The 21,256-nt window shown below is 53.6% G+C and overlaps 9 protein-coding genes across 9 annotated transcripts; 5 read left to right on the top strand and 4 right to left on the bottom strand.

The window, feature by feature from the left end:
- Positions 1-1,477: 1,477 nt before the first annotated feature.
- MAA_02834 (uncharacterized protein) lies at positions 1,478-3,415 on the top strand (the record flags this gene model as incomplete). Its single annotated transcript, XM_007820832.1, has 1 exon — positions 1,478-3,415. The coding sequence occupies one exon, from the start codon at positions 1,478-1,480 to the stop codon at positions 3,413-3,415; it is 1,938 nt and encodes a 645-aa protein (XP_007819023.1).
- Positions 3,416-3,824: 409 nt separating this feature from the next.
- MAA_11099 (uncharacterized protein) lies at positions 3,825-4,645 on the bottom strand (the record flags this gene model as incomplete). Its single annotated transcript, XM_011413065.1, has 2 exons — positions 3,825-4,425; positions 4,485-4,645. The coding sequence occupies 2 exons, from the start codon at positions 4,643-4,645 to the stop codon at positions 3,825-3,827; spliced, it is 762 nt and encodes a 253-aa protein (XP_011411367.1).
- Positions 4,646-4,940: 295 nt separating this feature from the next.
- On the bottom strand, positions 4,941-6,167 carry MAA_02835 (RNA recognition motif domain protein; the record flags this gene model as incomplete). Its single annotated transcript, XM_007820833.1, has 1 exon — positions 4,941-6,167. One exon carries the CDS (start codon positions 6,165-6,167, stop codon positions 4,941-4,943), a length of 1,227 nt encoding a protein of 408 aa, XP_007819024.1.
- Positions 6,168-8,819: 2,652 nt separating this feature from the next.
- On the top strand, positions 8,820-9,844 carry MAA_02836 (cut8; the record flags this gene model as incomplete). The annotated part of the gene is made up of 2 exons (XM_007820834.1): positions 8,820-8,898; positions 9,018-9,844. 2 exons carry the CDS (start codon positions 8,820-8,822, stop codon positions 9,842-9,844), a joined length of 906 nt encoding a protein of 301 aa, XP_007819025.1.
- Positions 9,845-10,772: 928 nt separating this feature from the next.
- MAA_02837 (DNA repair protein) lies at positions 10,773-12,388 on the top strand (the record flags this gene model as incomplete). Its single annotated transcript, XM_007820835.2, has 2 exons — positions 10,773-11,526; positions 11,574-12,388. 2 exons carry the CDS (start codon positions 10,773-10,775, stop codon positions 12,386-12,388), a joined length of 1,569 nt encoding a protein of 522 aa, XP_007819026.2.
- A 293-nt stretch (positions 12,389-12,681) lies between these two features.
- Positions 12,682-13,383, bottom strand: MAA_02838 (Basic-leucine zipper (bZIP) transcription factor; the record flags this gene model as incomplete). Its single annotated transcript, XM_007820836.1, has 2 exons — positions 12,682-13,005; positions 13,072-13,383. 2 exons carry the CDS (start codon positions 13,381-13,383, stop codon positions 12,682-12,684), a joined length of 636 nt encoding a protein of 211 aa, XP_007819027.1.
- Positions 13,384-14,712: 1,329 nt separating this feature from the next.
- Positions 14,713-16,375, top strand: MAA_02839 (ATP-dependent Zn protease; the record flags this gene model as incomplete). The annotated part of the gene is made up of 3 exons (XM_007820837.2): positions 14,713-15,537; positions 15,645-15,854; positions 15,944-16,375. The coding sequence occupies 3 exons, from the start codon at positions 14,713-14,715 to the stop codon at positions 16,373-16,375; spliced, it is 1,467 nt and encodes a 488-aa protein (XP_007819028.2).
- Positions 16,376-16,583: 208 nt separating this feature from the next.
- On the bottom strand, positions 16,584-18,238 carry MAA_02840 (TPR domain-containing protein; the record flags this gene model as incomplete). The annotated part of the gene is made up of 2 exons (XM_007820838.2): positions 16,584-17,826; positions 17,892-18,238. The coding sequence occupies 2 exons, from the start codon at positions 18,236-18,238 to the stop codon at positions 16,584-16,586; spliced, it is 1,590 nt and encodes a 529-aa protein (XP_007819029.2).
- Positions 18,239-18,502: 264 nt separating this feature from the next.
- Positions 18,503-19,308, top strand: MAA_02841 (cytochrome b5; the record flags this gene model as incomplete). The annotated part of the gene is made up of 4 exons (XM_007820839.2): positions 18,503-18,593; positions 18,865-18,899; positions 18,997-19,054; positions 19,127-19,308. 4 exons carry the CDS (start codon positions 18,503-18,505, stop codon positions 19,306-19,308), a joined length of 366 nt encoding a protein of 121 aa, XP_007819030.2.
- Between the last annotated feature and the right edge of the window lie 1,948 nt (positions 19,309-21,256).

The raw sequence follows: 21,256 nt of genomic DNA on the forward strand, positions 1-21,256 counted from the left end.
CAATGATGCAGTGTCACAAGCGATGAGGGTAGTAATGTTAAAAGTGCGACTTTTGCGCTTGGGATGTGATTGGCATTTGTATGGTCGCAGCCGAGACGACTCAGAGCCACAGGATGACCAACTTGCAGGGACCGATGCGAAACTTTTCTTCAAATTGTGGGTGTGAGGACCAAAATGCCGTGTTGAGAGACGGGATGCATCAAGGTCAGTGTTGGCGCACAATCCAATTGACTGGTCTGAAGCGTCGTTTCGTTTCAACGCGTGCAAAACGTCGCCAACGCCACAGGCTGCGGTTGGACAACGACTTGAGGAAAGCGTGCATAACAGTGTGCAATAGTCTGAGACGGTGACATGATGAAATCGTTTGGATTTACACGAGCAGGAATACTCAGGCCGAGCACGATGACGGCGGGATACGCCACAGCTTTGGCTGTCAAGTTGTGCGTTGGTGATGGCTTGAATTTAGATTGATGCGTCCTGCCATCATGGGCATCATCCGCTGCGGCCAAACAAACGACCACATGGGAGACCTGATTAAGATTAAGCTCTAGGTTATCGTTTCCAAATGGTGCCGGACCAGACGATTCTCGGAAACGACGTTCAAACCACGCATGAGCAGCCACAGCGGCGTCACCCGCGTCACCCGCGTCAACCATTTTCGTGGCGCGCGTATCTCGCGTCCCCGCAAGTCCATATGATTGGCTACAGCTGCCATCTCGCAACGTCGACCGCACAAATGCTCCAACGGCTCTCCTCCGCGCAAAGGCCGCTATCAGATCGGCGCTGCATACGACACCCATGCCCGCATCGTGGGAGGCCATCCCACTGGTCCATCACAGGTCGTTCTGCACCCCATGTGGAATCCAGAGACCGGCTTGGCCAACCGTGGCCATCGGCACGTCTTCCCATCGCGGTCGCGACGCCAGAAAACACCCAGACTGCATGCATGCATACCGCTGGATCGCTCAGGACCACTCGATTCTTGTGCCTTGCTGCGGCGCCGAGACGGGGATAGAAGATGGATACGTACCTGTTTGGTGGGGGAAGGCGACGGGAAAACCAAGAAGTGGGATCAGGAGAATGAAAGAAAAGGGTGATGCAGATGCGGGATATATACGGGCCTCCGCCTTTCATGGCCCGGATTCAAATTAATTTGGCTGTTTCCATATTGATGCCTGTGCCTGGATAGAGGTGTCCATTTTTTACCTTTTTCAGATTTCAAGTTGAGGTATTGTCAAGGTTGAATCTTTATACCGGTTCACGACTTACACCGCGACTCTTGGGCAGCGATATTATCTGATCGACGTGGCTATTTTCATCACAACTTTTGATTTTGAGAAGCTCAATCTTGGGTGTCACTGGGCTATCAGCTACATCAATTGCTATACCAACCATCAAAATTCAACCACACACGGTTGCATCGTCACCCCGATCCACCTCACCTCACTTACACTGTCCGCCACACAATGAAAGAGAAATGTCGTCCGCAGAGCAACTCCTCATCATCCTCTTAAGAAATGACCGCATCAAGGACCGTCTATTCTCGCACCTCTCCACCTCTGACATTGCCTCCGTCCGCCGGCTCTCGTCGGCATGCTGCAACCTCGTCACGAGACACCTCTTCACCCGCATCACCGTCACCTTCACGCCCGCCACCTTCACTAAACCCACCCGCGTGGCGGCTCTCAACCGCATCGGCCACCACGTCGAGCACCTGACGTTCCAGATGCCTCACTCCGAAGCGACCTTCCTCCCGCCCCTCGTGCATCCGCTCACCGGGCAGGAGATATGCTTCCTGTACACGCCCCATACGAGCATGAGCTCCGCGCTCACTCGCCGCAAGTATGCCAACACGGAGCTGGGCGACATCCTGACGCAGCAGTATCCGCCGCTCTTCCACGCCGCCACAAACGTGCCCAGCTTCATCCATGCGCTTCACTCGCTCCCAAACATGAGGCACCTGACCGTCCGCTGCCCCGGGCAGGACCTCAGAGAGAGGTACAGGAGGGACATTGTCGACTATGCGCTCATCAGCCTCCGAATCGCCGTGGAGAGAGCGCCGCTCGACAAACTCAACAAGCTGAGTCTCTCGTCGCTGCACCCCTCGGCGTTCAACTACCTCCGTCACACGCAGGGGTTCGGCTCTGTGCCGTCGGCGGGAAAACGCTGGAAGCAAGTCAAGAAGCTCAACATCTCTGTGGAAGCATGGGATTTTCACGGCCCTTCCCCTGGGCTGGACCACCTGAAAATCCTCGACGACTACGTGCGTTTCTTTGCGCCGTCCCTCGACAAGTTCAGCTTTACGTGGATCGGGGCAAAGGGTCCCTGTCCCGTGGCTCTATCCTCCGATCCGCTCTTTGCGCCGCCCAAGTCGTCCAAGAAGCTCTTCCACGAAGTTACGTCGCCCATGTCGCCGCTGCCCGTCCGCCCGCCCCGGGAACCCATTCACTTCCCCAAGCTGCGCCACCTGCAGATTCGGAATGCCGCCATGAATGCGCCCCAGCTGAGCGACCTGATCAAGTCGCATAGCTCTACCGTCAAGGAATTCGACTTTGAGAACGTCGTGCTCACGAACAATGGGAACTGGGAGGATGCCCTCGCGCCGCTCAGCAGAGACGACTCCTGGACGAGGAGTAGCATGGCGGCCGCGTCCGACTACAGCCTCGTGACGTGCGAGAGCGACGAGGAGCTGCCCAGTCCGAGTGCCGCGGCCGAAGCAGCCAGCAGGGAGCTGTTGGATCTGGACCTGGGCGCATCGGGATTCAGCGACGAGGAGAGGACCGTCGTCGAAGGGCCGTCGGAGGAGACGTCTGCTGCTGCTTCTGCCGCGCGGTCTGAAGAGAGTGTCGGCTTCACGACCAAGTTGCGCAAGAAGAGGACCAAGAGGAGGAGGAGAAGACACGATGAGCACGGCTCTGATTCGAGGCCGTCGTCCTCGCACCGCCATGACAGGAAGCCGTCCAAGCCAAAGCCCAAGCCTCCCCGGGAGCCGGACAGGCACAACAGGCCCGTCACGCCCCCTTCGCCAAAACATGTCATCACCGCGCCTATCCTTGCGGCGGACCCGCACCCGGTCATCCTTCAGCCGGCCGTCTACGACCCGTCTTGCTCCCGGGACGACGGCATCTCCGCTGTCCAGCGCAACATTGAGCAAGAAGAAGCGCACAGACTCCTCGCCGAAGACGCAGCAGCGAGGGTCAGCGCTCTTCAGAAGGCCAAGGAGGCTGTTCTCTCGAAGCTGAGCAGGGAGTTTTCCGCCAAGAGGAGTAAAGCGGCTGATGCGGTGGCGGCGTGTAGGTTGATGGCGAGTAGGGAGTGGGCGAACGACATGTATACGATGGACGTGGTTGTTGAGGATAGGGGCCGCATGGAGAGTCGGAGCGCCTTGGTGCCGTTGATGTTTAGTCGTTCATGAGAGTCGTGTCGGGAACGAATAGCAATGAGGCATGGGCACTTTCTTTTTCTCTTTAACGATTTGTAATGAAGTCTGATGGCACTCATGACCTTCTTCTTTTTGTATTGATTATCTTTTACCTTCTTTTTCTTCTTCTTACCTGTCTCTATCAATAGCACATTGATGTAAACCACTTCGCTGCCCAGACTTGATAAGCGCACGGCTGCATCAACGTCACATATTAGCCCTTTGTTCCTGCGTGTTGTACCCGCGTCACATACCCCATCATATCAGGACGATTGCAACTCGTATATTTGCATTCTTGAAAAAGAAAAAGGTTGTATGTAGTAATGTCGACCCGTCCTTCCATGCAGATTCACAAAGCGCCCCAGTAATTACAAACAAGCGGTCCACCATCAAAACTCAGGCATCACCCGCTCTCCTTGACGACCGTCTCCAGAGCCTTGATATAATCCTTGACCTCCTTGGCCCCCGTCAGCGTGATGTCCCTCCTCTTGCCCTCCACCGCCACCACCGGCACCGCATCAGCGTCCATCGTGACCTCCCTCAACCGCGCTCTCACTTCCCTCAGCCCCATCTCCTTGTCTTCCACTAGCTTCCTTGCCTCGTCCTCCCCTACCCCGGCCTCCACGCACGCTTCCACCAGAGTCTCGTCCCCGGACGGATGTTTCGCCTGCTCAAAGTACCGCCTGTACAGCCCTTCCACCAGACGGCTGGCCGCGTCGGCTCCCCTGTCACGCTGAATCTGCTGAATCACCCGGTGGGCGTGGAGGGTGTTGCCCATTTTGCCGGCGAAGTTGAGCTTCACGCCGTGCGGCTCCAGGAGGGACGTCATGTGGGACTGGTACGCCTGCTGGGCGGCTTCATTGTCAAAGTGCTTTTCGTGGAGGTACCATTCCTGCTTGTCGGCGGTGTCGGGGAAGTCCGGGAAGAGCTGGAACGGCTCGAAGTGGAGGGTGAATGTTACCGGGGGTGAGGTTGCCCGGACTTGGGCGAGGGCTTCTTCCAGTCTGCCGGCGTCTTTAGTGGGTGGTGGGTGAAGTGAGTTGACGGGCGAGGATGTACGGACCTCTTCTTTGCCAGGTACGTCCTGAGAGAGTTGGCTTTTGTTCTGGGATCTCCGGGGGGGAAGGTTGCTCGATCTGAGTGTTTTGAGGGCGATGCGATGATGGGGGTGAGATGCTTACCACGGGCAAATGGTATCGAGGGTGAATGATACTTGCGATTCATACATGGCTTCAGCTACAGATACGATAGGTGAGGCGTGCAGGCTCAATTATAATCTGCTCTGGAAGGCAAAGCGTCTGATGAGAGGAGCAAGAGACGGTCGTTGACTTGAAGGAATTGGTTGCAAGTTTGATGAATAATCGACCGTCACGGCAGGAAACGGTCGATGCGGGGTGAAAGGGAGCCACAACGCCTCTCCGTCTATCCGACCCAGATGCGAAAATTGGATTCCTTGAACTTGATCGCCTCGTGAGGGTATCTTCATCCTAAACGCAAAAACACCCAATAGATACACTGTTCAATCAAATGTCATCTTGGTACCCGTATGCTTCACCACCGCGCCCGTCAGTCTGGCAACTTGGATATCAGCAGCCTCTTTGAGTGGCTTAGCCGCCTTCTCTGGGGCCTCAGTCTTGGCACCCGAGTTATCGCTCGCCGCTTCATCTCTCGACTTGAATCCATTTCGTCCCTGTGAGGGCCTGCCCTTTCGCTCACCCCCGTTCGCTTGCCTCTGGGCGTCCTTGCCAAAACGCTTCTTGTACCGAGACTGGTCATCTTCGGCCAGCTCCAACTTGAGTTCTCGACCCAGCATACGGTTCACCCACCATTTCCTCGTCTTGAATTGCTTCTGCTGGTCTTGTTTCCTGTCCTCTGCGTCGTCGCCATCGTTGAAGTCGTCCTCCGTCTCAACCGCCTCTTTCACCTTGACAAATCCCTTGACAGCCCACGCGGCCGCTTCGGGTTGCTTGAACTTGACCCATCCATAGCCCTTGCATTTGCCCGTGTCTTCAAACGTAGCCACCTTGACCCAGTCAATCTCTCCGCACTTCTCAAAGTTCCGCCACACATCCTCCTCTGTTGTCTTGAAGCTCATGTTTCCCACAAAGATTTTCCGGCTGGCATTGGGGTCGAATTCTTTATTCTGCTCGGCACCGTGCTTGACCTTGCCGTCTGACCCGGTCTCCACAGCCTCGGGTTCCTTCTCCTTTGCAGGTCGTCCTTCAAATGACTTGGAATCCTTGATCAGAAGCTTCCGGTGTCCGAGTTCCGTCTCTGATAACGCAATGGCAGCAACCTTGCCAGCAATGTCTGTGAAATCAACATAGGCAAAGCCCTTGTTGGCGGGCTTTTGGCTCTTATCTCGACCAGGGTCTTTTGACGTAGGAATCTTTATTCTCGTGATTGAATCATCGGTAATGACTCCACCGGAGTTGTCCACAAGCCACTGCCTTAACTCTGCCGCTGTGATGGTGAAGGGCAAGTTGCCAACCCAGATGCCGTGTTCTGACCTAGCCTTTTCCTTCTTGTCACTTTGCTGGCCGTCGCCATCTGCCTTTGCTTTTTCGTCGCTGCTGTCATTCTTTGCGGGGAGGGGCTTGCCCTTTTTCAGAGCACGGCGAGCCCGTTTTGATGGTGGTTCGGGAAGTGTAAGGTCGACCTCGATCTCGTCAATGGCAGACTTGCGCTTGGTGGACGTGACTTTTCCCCCATCCTGGGGGATGGCCTCTTCTTTAACACTTTCCATTGGTAAAATCCAGAGTCGCGAAAATGGTTGTGATCTGAATAATGCAATAAGACTGCTTTGGCAGATCTCTCGTCTACAGGTCGATGACAACCTGTAGAATACTCGGTGGCCAGGCAAAACGACAAGCAGCCAGAATTTTTTCCCTTGGTGCAGCAAGGCGATAACGATAAGCTACCAGCAGGGGTAGTTGGACCATTGTGGGAGCCTGAGGGGTCCGAGAGTGGGCTTCAAGAGTGGGATTCAAGAGTGGGGTCCTTTTCGCTGCAGTCAGATGAATTCATCTGGTAGAAGCCCAAAATGAGTTCTCAAGGAAACTACCATGGAACGGATCCCTTTGAATGTGATAAGGGGCCACTTTTGTACCGAGCAGGGATATGGACCAATTAGAAATCTTGAATTAAAAGATACATAAGCCCACGGGGTATTAGTATAGGAATCAAAGTACCTTTACTTTTTAAATATACACAAAGATACTTTATATATATTAGTCTATACACCTAATATAAGGTATATAAAAGGTACTGCAAATGAAGTGGGCCCGCTACCTGGCTGGCACCTTATCACATTCAAAGGGATGAAAAGGCATCCTATCGGTTCACGCAAGATACCAAATTCGCTTCACGAATTACTCGGAGCGTATAGAGTAGGGTCAACGTATTCGGACACCAAGGGCGTGCGGCTGATGCGGGTGTGTCATGTACTCGCCTGAAGCAGCAAGGTTCTCACATCTCGGCGTCATGATTAGGCATAGCTTAGATAGCTTCCCGTCAATAGTTATTGTCTCAGCAGAGAAAGACGATGGTGATGAATGACAACGTCTGCCCGGCCTCACCTTGCAGGCTTCAGCTTGCTGCGCCTTCTGATGCTTGGCCTCGTCTCAAGTCTCTGTAGTATTGAACGGCAGTGTCCACAGGTATGGGCACATAATCTCATAAAGCAAGGGCAACTTGTGACGGACGCGAGCAGCCGATGGGGTTGCATTGCGGAGATGGAGGCTCATCTGGTGTGGTACTCCTACTACCGTACTCAGTAGCTTGTCTCACATATGGATGGGTTGAGAAATTTCTGTGTGCAGCAACGGAGAAATAACGTGTCGAGGCCAAGTATTGAAAGTAGCTAGGTTCGCTGGTCGTTTAAAAAGGCGATGCAAACGGTGTTTCGCAATAATACTCCCAGCCCGTTCTCGTTTTGCAGCATGGAAGCAGCTCACCAGCGACGGTTTACCAGATTGACCTTTTTGTCTTTTAATTGCCAGACCCGCTAAGCCTCCGAAGCACTGATGAGTAATAATAATGAGCAAAGTAGGAGGCAACTACCAACGTTCGGAGGTATATTGCAACGCGCAGCTTCGGCCTCGGGCTGACCTCTGCGCAAATGCACACACATACTCCGTACATACAGAGAGACCACCAGACATCAGGCCAGGCTTGGCTTCAATGTTCCTTTTTTGTCTGTTTGTGCAAATAATAAATAGATGGCGCTGGGCGCGAGCTTTTTAGGCGCGGCAAGGCGGACCCACGCCCAAGCCGCCAAAGCTTAGCTGCGCGGTCCATCTCTAACCATGAAGTTGCCATCTAAAGTCAAGTACTACGAGGCTGAGGTGCTCCAGTGGCAGCATTTGAACCAGCCCTAAAGTTGACGCCGGCGATCGCTCTCGGAGAGGCCCAATTAGCGACTGGGGCCACCGAAGCCCAGCACTAGTCCAGGCGCCACCAGGGCCCAGGCCATCACGTGCGCAGGCTCAGTGCTGGGCACTTGTGGGTGTTGCAGCGGTTGAGTGCAGTCTGGTGGTGGTACTCCAGATGTCCGTAGTAACATGAGCATCAAACAAGTCTGGTTGATAACAAAATTGATTGAGCCACGCCGCCCCCAATCCTTGCATCCGGCCTTCTTTCTTGTCTGGTGTTTTCAAGGCATTTTCCATTTGTTTCCTGCTGCCGCATCTCCCCATTACAAAATAGCCCCAGCATACCAAGTCCTTCCCTTCCCCGTCTCTCAATCTCATCTTCCATCGGCCATCTGCTGTCCGCCTCCCGCAAGCGGCGTTGCCCTCTCGGTCTCTCGCCCTCTCTCTCCACCCCCCGTCACAGCAACACAAGGTCGATCCACTCGCATTTGCACAATCGCACAATCTAACCCAGTCGACCATTTTGTAAATCCGCCAGTGCCCACTCAACCGCTGTCCTGCCACCCTTCCACCCCTTCCACCCCTTCCACCCGTCCCTTAGTTTTCTTGGGCTGCCACCCAACGTCCCAAGTTTGCCAGCCAGGGCACGCCTACTGGACCACCTGGGCCTCGCCTTAGCTCTGACCGCCTTCTTTCTAGAGTCGGCTGTGATTTGCAGGCTGCCTGCGTCCAAAGCCGGCTGTTCCATTATTACGACTCCGTTTCCCGTTTCCCGCTTCCCATCTCGCCCTTTCTGCTTCCCCTCCCACAGTTGTTGCCTCGCTCAACCTTCACCCACCAAACGCCCCATCGCAGCAACTCAACTCTTTGCTCTGCAAAGTATCGCCTCTGCAACGGCAACTGCCACTTCGCGTAGTGGACAACGCCTTCCAGGAAATCGTACTGCTGCGACGAACCTTGCTCTGTCGGTTTCATTGTCGCCCTGTTGACGGCTTCGCCTCGGTCAAACGGCCTAAAACTTCATCATGAATGTTTTGTTGTCGCCGCAGCCTCCAGTTTTCCCACACCACCACGAAAACCCTCGTTTGTCCCCTCAGCGATCTGGTACGTATATATAGCCACCAAGTCTGCGTCGCAATCGTCCGTATTTTTGTGTGTTTGGCTATGGGCCCGCAGCTTTCTCCTTTTCGTTCTGCATCCACCATGGCTAATCCCCAAAACAGTTTCACCACTACTCGGCATGTCAAATCGAAAGCGAAAGGCCGACGACGATGGGGACGAAACCATGTCGCCATTGAGCTCGCCTGCCATCTCAGCTCGACCACTTGTACGCCCCTCGAAAAAAGTACGATCCAACGAGCTTATCGGTCGACCCCTTCCCTTGCCTCGACTTCTGGAGACTCTCGATGCCAGCCAGCTAAGGATGGTCCTGGAACGGCTCTGTGAACGTCACCCGGATATTGGACAGGAAGTTGTCGTCGGGGCGCCTCGACCGTCCGTTTTGTCTGCCCTGGACGTTTTGCAGGACTATCACGTCAAGTTGAAGGAAGCCATACCTTACGGCGAATCAAGCCCTGAATATACCTATTATCGAGTCAAGGAACCCTTAATTGCCCTCATCGATGCTCTATCCGACTTTACACCCCAATATCTCCCACCTATGGAGACACAGCCGACTACTTCATTGCAGTTCCTTGATGGCGCCACAAAACTTATCCACGACCTGCCCAACTGGGAGCCCCAAGCTTATCGCCATCACAAGGAAAGTGCATACGATGATATTTCACGAGCCTGGGCTCTGGTCATTACCGAGGCTGGTAAACGAGGTGGCGGCCTTAACTTGCACACTGGCGGGTGGGACCAGACGCTGTCTCGTCACAATGAACAGTCAGGGGGGCGTCTCGGCACTGCCATGTCCGCCATGGCTAGCAGTGTAGGCTGGATGGGTCCGGGACTTAGCACGCAAGGCAACCCGTCTGAGCAGAATTCTATTCTCAATCGACTCATGTCCGGCTCATATGGATCCCCCGTGCGGGTTGGGCCTTGGTAAAGCCTCCCATTTTCTACAAATACGAACAAAAAAAAGGAAAAAAAAAACCGGCATATCGTCCCTGGTGACACCATCGCGGACAACAATTTCACGACACATGACGACCTTTCTTTTGCATTAAAGGCAGCATAGACTTGGGAGTTGATACTTCATGCACACACTGGATGAATCGGCGTTTCTTTTTGTGAACCTGCGTTACACTTTCCCTTCTGCTATTTTGAGAATAGTAGGAATCTTTGTTGCTGGTTTGCTTGCATTTGGGGGCTTCTTCTATTCCTACATTTTCTTCTGTCATCTTGTCCCCGCGAATGTAAAGCGGCTCCTCTGTATGCATACATCCTCTACACTATGTAGGTAGTAAAATCTTGGCGGAGGAAGACGTGAACTATGGGCAACACAAATTATACCCATTATTTCGGTAATACAATAAAACTTGGCGGATCCTGCTTTCGGCATTACAAGAACATGTGTCGTCCATTCGCTGTTTAAGCCCAGGGTATATTTGTAGTGACTCGGCCAGGTCAGCCATCTTACGCAACAACGACGTCTCCTAATGTTGTGAGTTTTTAAACTGCCATCGCTTCCGTACTTTTGCCTCGGCAATCAATGGATATAAATAGCCACCAACTGGTCTGATGATTAGGGTGACGGATCTTATCAAGGTGGGGCGATTACGGCCCTTGCCGAGATTACAGGTGCTGACCCATTCATCTTGTTGAGGTTAGCCATCACATCTGTCACGTGCTCACCCGTGCCCAAGTCAGACGCGCCAAATCTGAGGAACGCGACGCAACTGCACCCCGGATATCGAGGTGGTCAGCGGTGACTATTTGAATGACGGAGCACTCCCCGACGACGCCAATCATCGGAATCAATATTCATGAAATCCAGACATCGATGAAACACGGTGCTCTGATTCTGGCTTATCATGCCTGCGTGCGTGCACTCCCTCTGGTCTTCTGTACAAGACCGTTCACTGACAATTGCAAGCAGCCCAGGCGACCAACATACCTCGTGGGAAAACCCATTTGAGGAGGCTAAACCACGAGTTTCGGGCTGGACAGCCAAGGAAATTGCTACCATTGCTTCGAAACTTGACAAGCAACTCGGCCCAGAGTACATTTCGTCACGGTCCGGACCTGGTGGTTCACGCGTGCATTACCTTACAGCTGAGAAAGTAATTGGCTTAGCCAACGAAGTATTTGGATTCAATGGATGGTCATCGTCGATACAGAATATTCAAGTCGACTTTGCCGACGAAAACCCTCAAACCCAGCGCGTCAGCATCGGCCTCTCGGTGATTGTTCGGGTTACCCTGCGAGATGGAACATACCACGAAGATATCGGTTACGGCTCAATAGAGAATGCCAAGGGAAAGGCAATGGCCTTTGAAAAAGCCAAGAAAGAAGGCACAACAGACGGACTGAAGAGGGCGCTCCGAAGCTTTGGAAATGTTCTTGGCAACTGCATCTACGATGCAGACTACGTGAAACAGGTCACAAAGGTCAAGGCGCAACCTGTGAAAAAATTTGACCAAGATAATCTCCACAGACATTCAGACTTCGTCAAGAAGGACGCCTCGATGAGTGGGACACCTGTGACGGCCGGGCCTATCAAGAACACGACTAGGCCAGCTACCGTAAAGGTGGAAGCTACGGAGTCTTTTGAAGACTTCCTCGGTGGTATGCTTTCCTCAGACGGGTTCGAAGAAATCGAAACTGAATATCAGTAGAACTCGACGAGGCCGACTTCTGTGTTCCAGGAGAAGGCCACCCAGACGAAATCGTTGTTCACCAGCCGGGCCCCGTGCGGGCACAAGTACAGCATTCAAAGCCGCCATCCAAGGAGCCAGGGCAAGTACAAGCACAAGCACAGGGACCAAGCCGTCCAACAACTAGGGCTGTTTCTGGAGGTTCGGGGAACCGAGCACCGCAAACACCGAATAGTGGTGGAAATGTGCAATCTGGTGGCGCCGTTCGAGATTCGCCGCAGATGAACAACATGCCTGCCCCGCCAATGCCTCCTCCAGCGGCCGAGACAGCAATGTTTTTCTCCGCTAGATCTATCAGCCGCAATACTGATGCCAGGGAACAGGGGCTGGCCAGCTCCCACGCTTTCAACCCCAAAGCTGAAAGTCCTTCAATCAGGAAAACGCCAGGGATTGACCATACATCGTCAAAACCGGTTTCCAGAAACGGACAACACGTCCCGCCGGCAAACAGCCAGTCTGGTGCACCATCATCTAGCGCTACTGGCTTTACTCCAGTCCGACCAGGGGGGCCGGCAACTAGAGGCAATCTTGTCAACCCATCTCTTGACCAAGCACGGAGGATTGGTGCCCCCGGGGGTCCTGGAAGCCCCCTAGCAAACAGAGGAAGCTATAAACCACCCACAATGAAGAGACCTTTACCTGGCGAGACAGGCGCGGCAAGAGCTCCCTTGATTGACCTACCAGCCAACACATCTGCGCAAGGCAACGGAACGAATGCGGCCGCCACAACGGGAGGTGCCGGTCTCGATGCGAAGAGACAGAAAACGGGGTAGTTTTAAACAGGCATAGCAGCGGCTAGTTCATGACGGTGTTATGGCGTACTTGTTTTGGGCTGGAGCAGGACATGTATGTATTTCTTGAGCGGAAATGACGACTATTGATAATCATTCTATGAACCAGGACAGGACGTACCGGACGCCGGCACCGGTAATGGATAAAATATTCTCCTTTTTCATAAACTCTCAGCGCCATTGAACACCAGGCTCGTCTAAATGTAGGCTGTGAAACGCGTCTATCTAGAAAAAAAAAAACGGGGGTTGTGTAACGCCATAGCAAATTGTTTGTTCTACTGCTGGGTGTCGTCGGCGTACTCGTACGCATTGGGCGAGAAGTCGAAGCCACCCGCAACATCAGAGCAGTGCTGCACGGAAGCTGCACGGAGGCGAGCTGGCATCGTCTCGCCGGTGACGGGCGTTGGTGTCCCCATACTCGACCTGTCTTCCTGCTCGCCGCTCAGTCTCTCGTATTCCGTCCGCAGGGACAAGTACGCCTGCGTGAGCGTCTCTTCGCGCCGATGGGCCTCCTGGAGAAGGTGCTCCAGGTCGCGGATGCGCTGCTCCTTGCGCTCCCGGTACGCCCTTTGCGAAGCACGATTCTGCGCCCGGCGCCGCTGTGTGAGGGATGGGGGTTAGTTCACGGCTTGTCTGAACGAGACTGCTGGTGGTGCCTGACGCACGGACTGGACGCTCGGGGGAGCGTTGCGATATCGATTCTCCCTTCTCCGTGGAGGCCTGGCCTGCGTGTCTTGGGATAGGTGCGGCGCGGATGGCTCGCTGGCCGTGCTGGTTGGGCTGGCGTACACGTGTCGTTTATGAATTCCGTGTTGTGCTAGCTGGGGTTTAGTTTTTGTGGCTGTCTGGTCGTTGCTCGTGGGTTGCTGGGCTGGGCTCACTGGGAACTCCTGGTGGAGGGCATCGAGATACGGGTATGCCACGGGGCCGTGTGGTTCCGCCATGCTGGACGCTTGCGGTTCGGGAAGCGTCTGCATGGTTTCGAGAAAGTCTAGCCATGGGATTGGAATTGGTGGCGAGGCGGTTGCTGTGGTTTGGGGCACAAGCTCCGCTGAGGATGGACTTGCGGATTGGTGATCCATGGATGATGTATGGATGGTTGTGGCGTTTTTCATCAAGATGTTGAAGCCTGGCATCTCGCCGCTCTTTACTGGATTACATGCTACGAAACGACTGGAATTTTATGAAATTGGGTTCAAATCTGGACATGGGCAGTACGATGGCCGCGTCGCTTCGCTCTCGGGCGGGTTCCAAGTCGCGAACGAAGCGACAGGCGGATGGAGAGGACGACGAGGTCAATGTCGAGTCGAGGCAGAAACGGAAGCGAGCCAGTCGGCTGGGGCGGATGCCGATGGCGGCTGTGGGCGATGGAGGATGGAATGGGAGGGAGGTGGCATAGGGCTGGGTAGATGCGTTGGTTGAACTACTGTACTTTGGGCTTCCAATATTCTGTTGGTTGTTGGGTGTGTTGGACCATGATAACGCATCATTTGATGGCCTATATATGGCCTGTGGCGCAGTTGGTGCAGGACATGCAGGACAGTGCCACGACGGGGGCCGTGTCGTCTGCGTGAATTCATCCGCAGATTCGTGTTTGGAATGGCGGATGCAGCGCAAAACGCATTGGCGAGGGGCAGCGAAAGCGAGGCGAGGGGTGAGGAGAGAGGATTTGGACCAGGCTGATGGTGGCGGTGATAGCGATGATGTGCTATGTGTCAATAGACGTCCGAAACTTGAGCAGCGTAAGTGGCTCTTGCCGTATTGAAAAGGTCAATTTGGAAAGTCAATCAGAAATAGACTCGATTGACGCAAATACAAGGAACCCAAAACACCAGCCCATGCGTATCAAATCAATATGTGTGGCGAGAGTATGTATGTATGTATGCATGCGCAGAGAAGGAGTGCCACATTCCAACGGATGTCAATGATATACTCCATACGTTCATCTGTATGAAGGAGCAAGCCCTCTGGTCTGGTCTTTTCTCCGCTCGTGGTGAATAAAGTTAGTCTTTTGCCAAGATTGGACGTTTCGCCTGTCACAACTGGGGCATGATTCCACCAGGCAACTTGGACGACCAATGGCCCATGAGCAGCCGCCGAGACCAATAATTCAATTTCCCATCATCTCGGTAGTCGGTACGGGCGTTGCGGACCAGTCTGGGCAAAGGCTAATTGTTGTTCGGTGCTCCGAAACGTCCTCCGTCTGCCAGATAACGGTTCATCCATTCTCCAACCGACCCCGCAACTCGACGACAGCATCTGGCATCTTCACCTGTGCCATGTAAAAAGGATATACCAGCCCAATCATGGACCCTCAGTCTCATAATACCGCCGGTTCATTCACCGGATGGAGCACATCCAAAGTCGCCGCAAATAACACAACGAGACAATACTTTGAGCACTTCTCCGGCCAGGCCTCCAGCACCAACACCATCCTCGCTGCCTCTCTCAAGGAACAGTACCCCAGTCTCAAACTCTCCATCCTCAGCCAGGTCGACCTCTTGGGCTTTGCGGCAAACGGCTTCGCCAAATACACCCCACTCGCCGACGATGCAAACTCAGGCCTCCCATCATCCGTCACCGTCAACGCCTACCAACCGGCCCAGCGAAGGGTCCGAGGCAGCAATGGCCTTATTGCCCAGGACATTCGATTCGGCAAGTTCCACTACCAATGGCAAGCTCGCGACTTTATCCTGTACATCGCCCATGGGCTAGATGGCTCCTCGGGACTCAGCAGCTACACATATGCCTATCTCCTGTCCAGCGACGAGCATCATTCCGAGGCCCTTGTCCTTGCCGCCGGGAAATGGACCAGCTCGCTCCATGAGGAGATTTGGGTCTATGACGGCGGCTACTGGTCCAAGAGTGCCGAACTGTACCAGAGCGTCATGAAGGCCTCGTGGGATGCCGTCATTTTGGACGCCCAGATGAAGAGCGACCTGATCAACGACCATTTGTCCTTTTTCCAGTCCGAGGGCACCTATCGCCGGCTGAAGGTGCCCTGGAAGAGAGGCATCATCTACTACGGGCCTCCGGGCAACGGCAAGACGATTTCCATCAAGGCAATGATGCACACTCTATATGACATGAAGCCTGAAGTCCCGACCTTGTATGTGAGGTCCCTGGCCTCGGTGAGCTATTACAACCCTGTTGCCCTCCCCTCGCCCATATCTCTCTGGATTGGCCGTGAGGAAAATAAAGGTTTTGTTTTTGGCTAATTGAGACCAATCCCGCGCAGTTCATGGGCCCAGAGTACGCCATCAAGACCATCTTCTCAAAGGCACGACAATTCGCGCCCTGCTACCTCGTCTTCGAAGACCTCGACTCGCTGGTCTCTGACTCGGTAAGGAGCTACTTTCTCAACGAAGTGGACGGGCTCAAGGAAAACGATGGCATTTTCATGATTGGCAGCACCAACCATCTCGAACGTCTGGACCCAGGCATCTCGGTACGTTGAAACCCACCCTCAAAAAAAGAAAAACACATTGGTGTGGAATTTAACATGTGCTCCCTGCGGGGGGGAACCAAAAACTACAGAGACGCCCCTCCCGCTTCGATCGTAAATACTTGTTCCCCAACCCCAATCTCCGCGAGCGAATAGCCTACTGCCACTTCTGGCAGGCCAAGCTCAAGGACAACAAGGAAATCAGCTTTCCCGACAAGTTGTGCGACGCCATTGCCGGGATCACGAGCAGGTTCAGCTTCGCCTACATGCAGGAGGCGTTTGTGGCCGCCTTGCTGGCGATTGCGCGGGACGAGAAGCCGGATGGCATCATCACGGCAATGGACGTGTTGACGGTTGATGTGGCGCATGACTGGGTGGAAGTCCTGGGTGGTGCAGAGGATGACGAGGACCCCGAGCTGGAGAAGCTGGTGCTGTGGCGGGAGATGAAGAAGCAGGTCAATATACTGAGGGAGGGTCTGAGAGGCGGTGACGGAGAGCTTGATGCCGACTTGGTGTCTGTGTAGGTTCTGTACTGGGATAATTTTGAGACGCACGTCGTGGATGAGAATGGTCTAACGGTACATTTCTTTTTGTTATACATCTCTCTTGTGAGGGGGTGGTGTTTTTCTAAATCTACATTGACTTTTGCAAAATTGGGCCCTCTGTTTTTTTTTAACTCTGACAAAGACATTGAATGTGCGCTTGCTTGACGTATTTGAGGCCAATTTCTTATTATACCTTGCTGTCAGGCGTGGTCGTCAACCTGGCGAGTCCCTCCTGGGCCTGCCTGACACCGTCGGCAAACTCCATCTCCTGACTCATCTCTATACACTGCCTATACTTCTGTCGTGCGAGCTCCCTCTGCCCGAGCATAGCAGCCACGTCACCCCAGTTGCACAGAGCCACGGCACATGCCTCGTCGCACTCGGCCGTCCTGTCGTCGCCCTTGACATCCCTCCCGTGGACGTAGGCATTCTGGGCCCAGTTCAGCCCCGCCTCGAGGCACTCCTTGCGCGTCTGCGGGAGGGCGGCTTGGTCGGAGATTTGCTGCATGGCCACGGAGACTTCTGCCGCGTTGGGAGAGAAGATGGGCTGCTGGGCGAAGCATGCGGCTAGGTTGTTCATGATGATGGCCCTGTGACACGGGCTCTCGCAGAGTTTGAGGGCCTGGAAGAACAAGGGGACGGCGAGCTGGAATTGAGACCGGCGCTCGTAGGCTCGGCCCAGGGATTCCATCATGCCGCCGAGTTCCGGGGGCGAGAGCCAGTCTTGCTCGCCGGGCTTGATGCCGTCGACTTTTCGGCGGCTGAACTCCTTGAGGGATGTCTCTACAGCCCATACTAGGTGGTCGTGTGACTTGTCGGATTGGAGTACGTGTTCGTCGGCGTACATCTCGCCTAGCTTGACTGCCGTGCCGATAGCTTTGGCCAGCAGTCGCTGTCTCTTCCGCCAGAGTGTTTCGACCTCGGGCTCGGGCTCGGGCTCGGCCTCGCCGTCCTTCTTCGTCTCGGACGCCTTGGCGATGCTGTCTTTGGGAGGGACGACAGTGACCGTTTCACCGCCGGCAGGCTGGCTTCCTGTAGCTTCATTCACGTATCTGCCGGCTTCATTCACTTTGCCGTCAGCGACGGATTGCTCCATCACACCAACCCACCTCTTGCAATCCTGCAACACAGACTCCAGCACATCAATAGATCCCTTGTAGTTATTAATCTTTTGCAGCCAGAACGACACCTGGATGCGAATGCCGAGCACTTCGTCTGAGAAGGGGTCTAGCCCAACCTCTTTCACTTGCTCCATGGCCTTTTTGTAATATTTCAACGCCATCTCCGGATCCGGCTTGTAGTTGGTGTAGTAGATAGCCCGTCGCAAGGTGTTTGCCACGGGTTCAGGGTACCGGCTGAATTTGGAGTTGTAGAAACTGAGAATGTAGGAGCGGATGGCGATGACGGATATGGCAAGGGTGAATGCGAGCCTAGAAAGAGGAATCAGCACATGACACAGCTTCGTGAATGGCAATTGGGGGAGAGAAGGGTGTACAGAATGATATTCATGCTCGTCACAACCGGTGAATCCTTGTACGCGGTTCGAATTCCACGAGGGCTCAATGCGACAGCCAAATTGCGCAGACTGGCTCCCAGCCCACGCCCGACAAACTGCCGGAAAGACATTTGCGGCCTATCTCGCTTCTCTTGCTTGGGCGGCTCATCTTTGTTTCCTGGCGCGCTCGACTGATATCTCGCCTGATGCGGCTGCAACTTCACCACGGCTCGGAGGCTCCAGCTCGCGGATCGTGACCTGACTTGCACCGATAATAACCCGGTCGTAGTATGCACAAGACACCTCCTTTGCAAGGGCCTGAATGAAGCAACCGCCGTGACAGACATTGCTGCAATCTTGGTGCGCACTGCCGCGCGAAAGGGTCGGAGCGCGATGCTCCAAAAAATTGTTCACACTTGAACGTCACAAAAAGGCAGTGACGCTTTTGCTCTCAGGCAATCGACGCTAGTCCCGACTTGGCCCGTGCGTCATGATATTCTGCGGCCCGAGGTGGGGAGTTTCCGTGACCGAGGCCATGAAGTTGCGTTCCATCCATCATCGGGCTTTTTGCTAAACCACTCAAATTCACGCTATTTGCAAGACAATTCAATATGGCTGGCAGATTCGAGCCCAAGGTCCCCGTCCAGTTGAACCCGCCCAAGGATGACCCCATCTCCGTAGAGGAGTTGGCAAAGGCAACCGGTATGTTTTTCATCTCACCCCTCCATGAAGCGCCGACTCCCATGTGAGAGATGTGTTTGTGTGCGCGTGTGTGTCCGTGCGGCTGCAAAATCACAAAAAAACCAAGGAAATGTTTGCTGTTTCGCCGGCGTTGGAATAGCATCGATTCACCATCGAGCCGAGACGACGAGGTGGATTGCCATCTCTTTGCTTTTGGAGCGGAGGTTCCGGACGATTGCGCACATGAGCATGACACAGACCCAGGCTTGTGATACTAACTAGCGAAATGCAGGAGTGGACGGCGGGAAGTGTTACGTGGCCATCAAGGTATGTATGAGGTGAAGAAGAGGAGAATTTGCTTGTTTTCAAATTGTTCAAAAACTACTGGGCTTTCGGAGCGCGTCAACTGACCTATCGTCTGCAGGGCAAGGTTTACGATGTGACTGGCAACAAGGCATACCAGCCTGGGGGGTCATATCACGGTGCGTCTTGTGAAACCATGCAAGAAATTGGTTTGAGCTCGGAAACTTAAAAACTGACATGTCAAACGATAGTCTTTGCAGGAAAAGACGCGTCAAGGGCCCTTGGCAAGACGTCTACCAAGCCAGAAGATGTCAAGGCTGAGTGGCATGACTTGGAGGATAAGGAGAAAGAGACGCTCAACGACTGGATAATATTCTTCTCCAAGCGCTATAATGTCGTTGGTGTCGTTGAGGGAGCTAGAAATATGGAATAGCGTCATCACGGATCTTCTACTACTACGGAGTACCACAGTAAAGAAAAGAAAAAAAAAGAGAGAAAAAGAAACAAGTTCATTTCATTCATTGGCCCAGATACGAGGATTTGTCGTCATTGTGTTATCAAGACCTCGAAGAACACAATTGCCGGTGGAAGACAATGCAAACACAAACGACCTGAGTCTTTTGGTCTCCAAGTACCGAGTACAACCTATTCGCAGTGAAAACGTCTCCTCCTCATCTTATTGCTGCCAAAGTTGTCCAACATGACATTATTTCCGACGTGACGCGGACGTGGCTCGACAGTAGCATGACGGGTTTGTTGTTACACAAGGTTGGACATGGAGTAACCATTATGAGAAAAGGGGGAAAGAGAAAACAAAAGGTTGGTCGGGCCCAAGATTCCATGCCCTTGACATAGCTCGGCCACTGATTACTCCATCATTCGAGTCACGGCACAAAAAATACCGGATCCTCTTGTCTCTCTCCTCTCTGCCGTGTCCGCGGGACCAAGTTGGAACGCTCCTGGTTGTGTGCCAGTCCATCCATCAATTGTGTATGGGGATGTTGGCTCCGAAATGCCAAGAAATGGCGAGAGTACGGAGTACGTACTCCGTAGTTCAGTGTGCAATGTCAGATGAAAGGGCTCCATGTAGCTTTCGGTTGCGAGATCATTACGGAGTATAGTATTGCGAGGCGACTTGAATCCTTTGGACCCAACCAACCCAGCCCATAGACCATTACTCCGTAGATAACAAGTGAATAGTTTGTTCTACAGAGTACGGAGCATCACGTTTTCGATTTACATGGCTTCGTATTATTGCTACAGTACTCCATAGAGGCAAGAGTACATGGTATTGTTCGTTTCATGCAATTTGTATGTCTTGCGCATCTTTCATTTTTACCACGGCTGAGCATCTCTACTCCGCACTCTGGAGAACTGCCGGGGTTGACAGTGACACCATCAAATGCGTGGTCCATCGTTACCAAGGGTGTGGGATACACCAGAAATATTTCGCAGGGTGTTGCGCAGACGAGGACCCTCGACTTGGCTAGATCAGGCGCAAAACAAAGGACTTGCCAACACCGTTGGGATGAGGACGGGATGGGTGTGTGGTCAATTCCACCATTTTGGACCCCTCCTGGTTGCCTCATGGTCGCCTTGATAAGATGTCGAGGACTATGAAAGCACCACCAAGTTTGACATCGAACCCTTGATTATTCAGAGATCCAGAGTACTAGTACTCCGTAGTACTCCGTACACGGGGGAGGCACCGGATTTTCCGGTGGGCATGGCTGTTGTTGATTGGATCACTCTTCACCGAAAGCTCAAGGTTGATGAGAGTCCAAGTGGGCGTCGACGATGCAATGGGCGTGGCCCATGCATGCATTGCCCAAGGCATGTTGCACTGGTGCAGCAATTTCGACGGGGTAGACGACGTGACGGGCAGCCTTCGGAAAGTGAGGCGAACGGCAGGGCGCACCACCTCCACTTTTCATCTTTCGAGTTGGCCAAGTGACTGCTGGATGCTATCGATGGATGGCTCGTCGAGATAAAGTGCAGACGAATATGCAGACAAACATGCAAGCACTACTCCGTATGTACGCAAGCAGACATGCAGACAAGGTGTATACATACACGAGCACGGAGTGCCGTATGGAGTTAATACGTACTCCGTAGTAGGAAAAAGAGAGCAGTCAAAGGATTAGTCAAAGGACAAAGGACAGTCAATGTGCCAGCAGGCCGGAAGGTCGTCGACGGCAGTTAGGCCCATTGCTCCTTCCCCCAAGACGATTGGATCATCTACGCCTAAGCACCCAATCGCCCAACCGCCCACCGCCCTTCAGGGTTCACTGTTCTTCATGTCCTGTGGCTGATTCTTTGCATCGCCATCGCCATTGCCATCATCCCCATTTCCGCTCTCCCTCTCCGTTTCACAACACTCT

This window comes from Metarhizium robertsii (genome assembly GCF_000187425.2).
Source record: "Metarhizium robertsii ARSEF 23 chromosome Unknown MAA_Scf_4, whole genome shotgun sequence".
In the NCBI taxonomy this organism is placed as follows: domain Eukaryota; kingdom Fungi; phylum Ascomycota; class Sordariomycetes; order Hypocreales; family Clavicipitaceae; genus Metarhizium; species Metarhizium robertsii.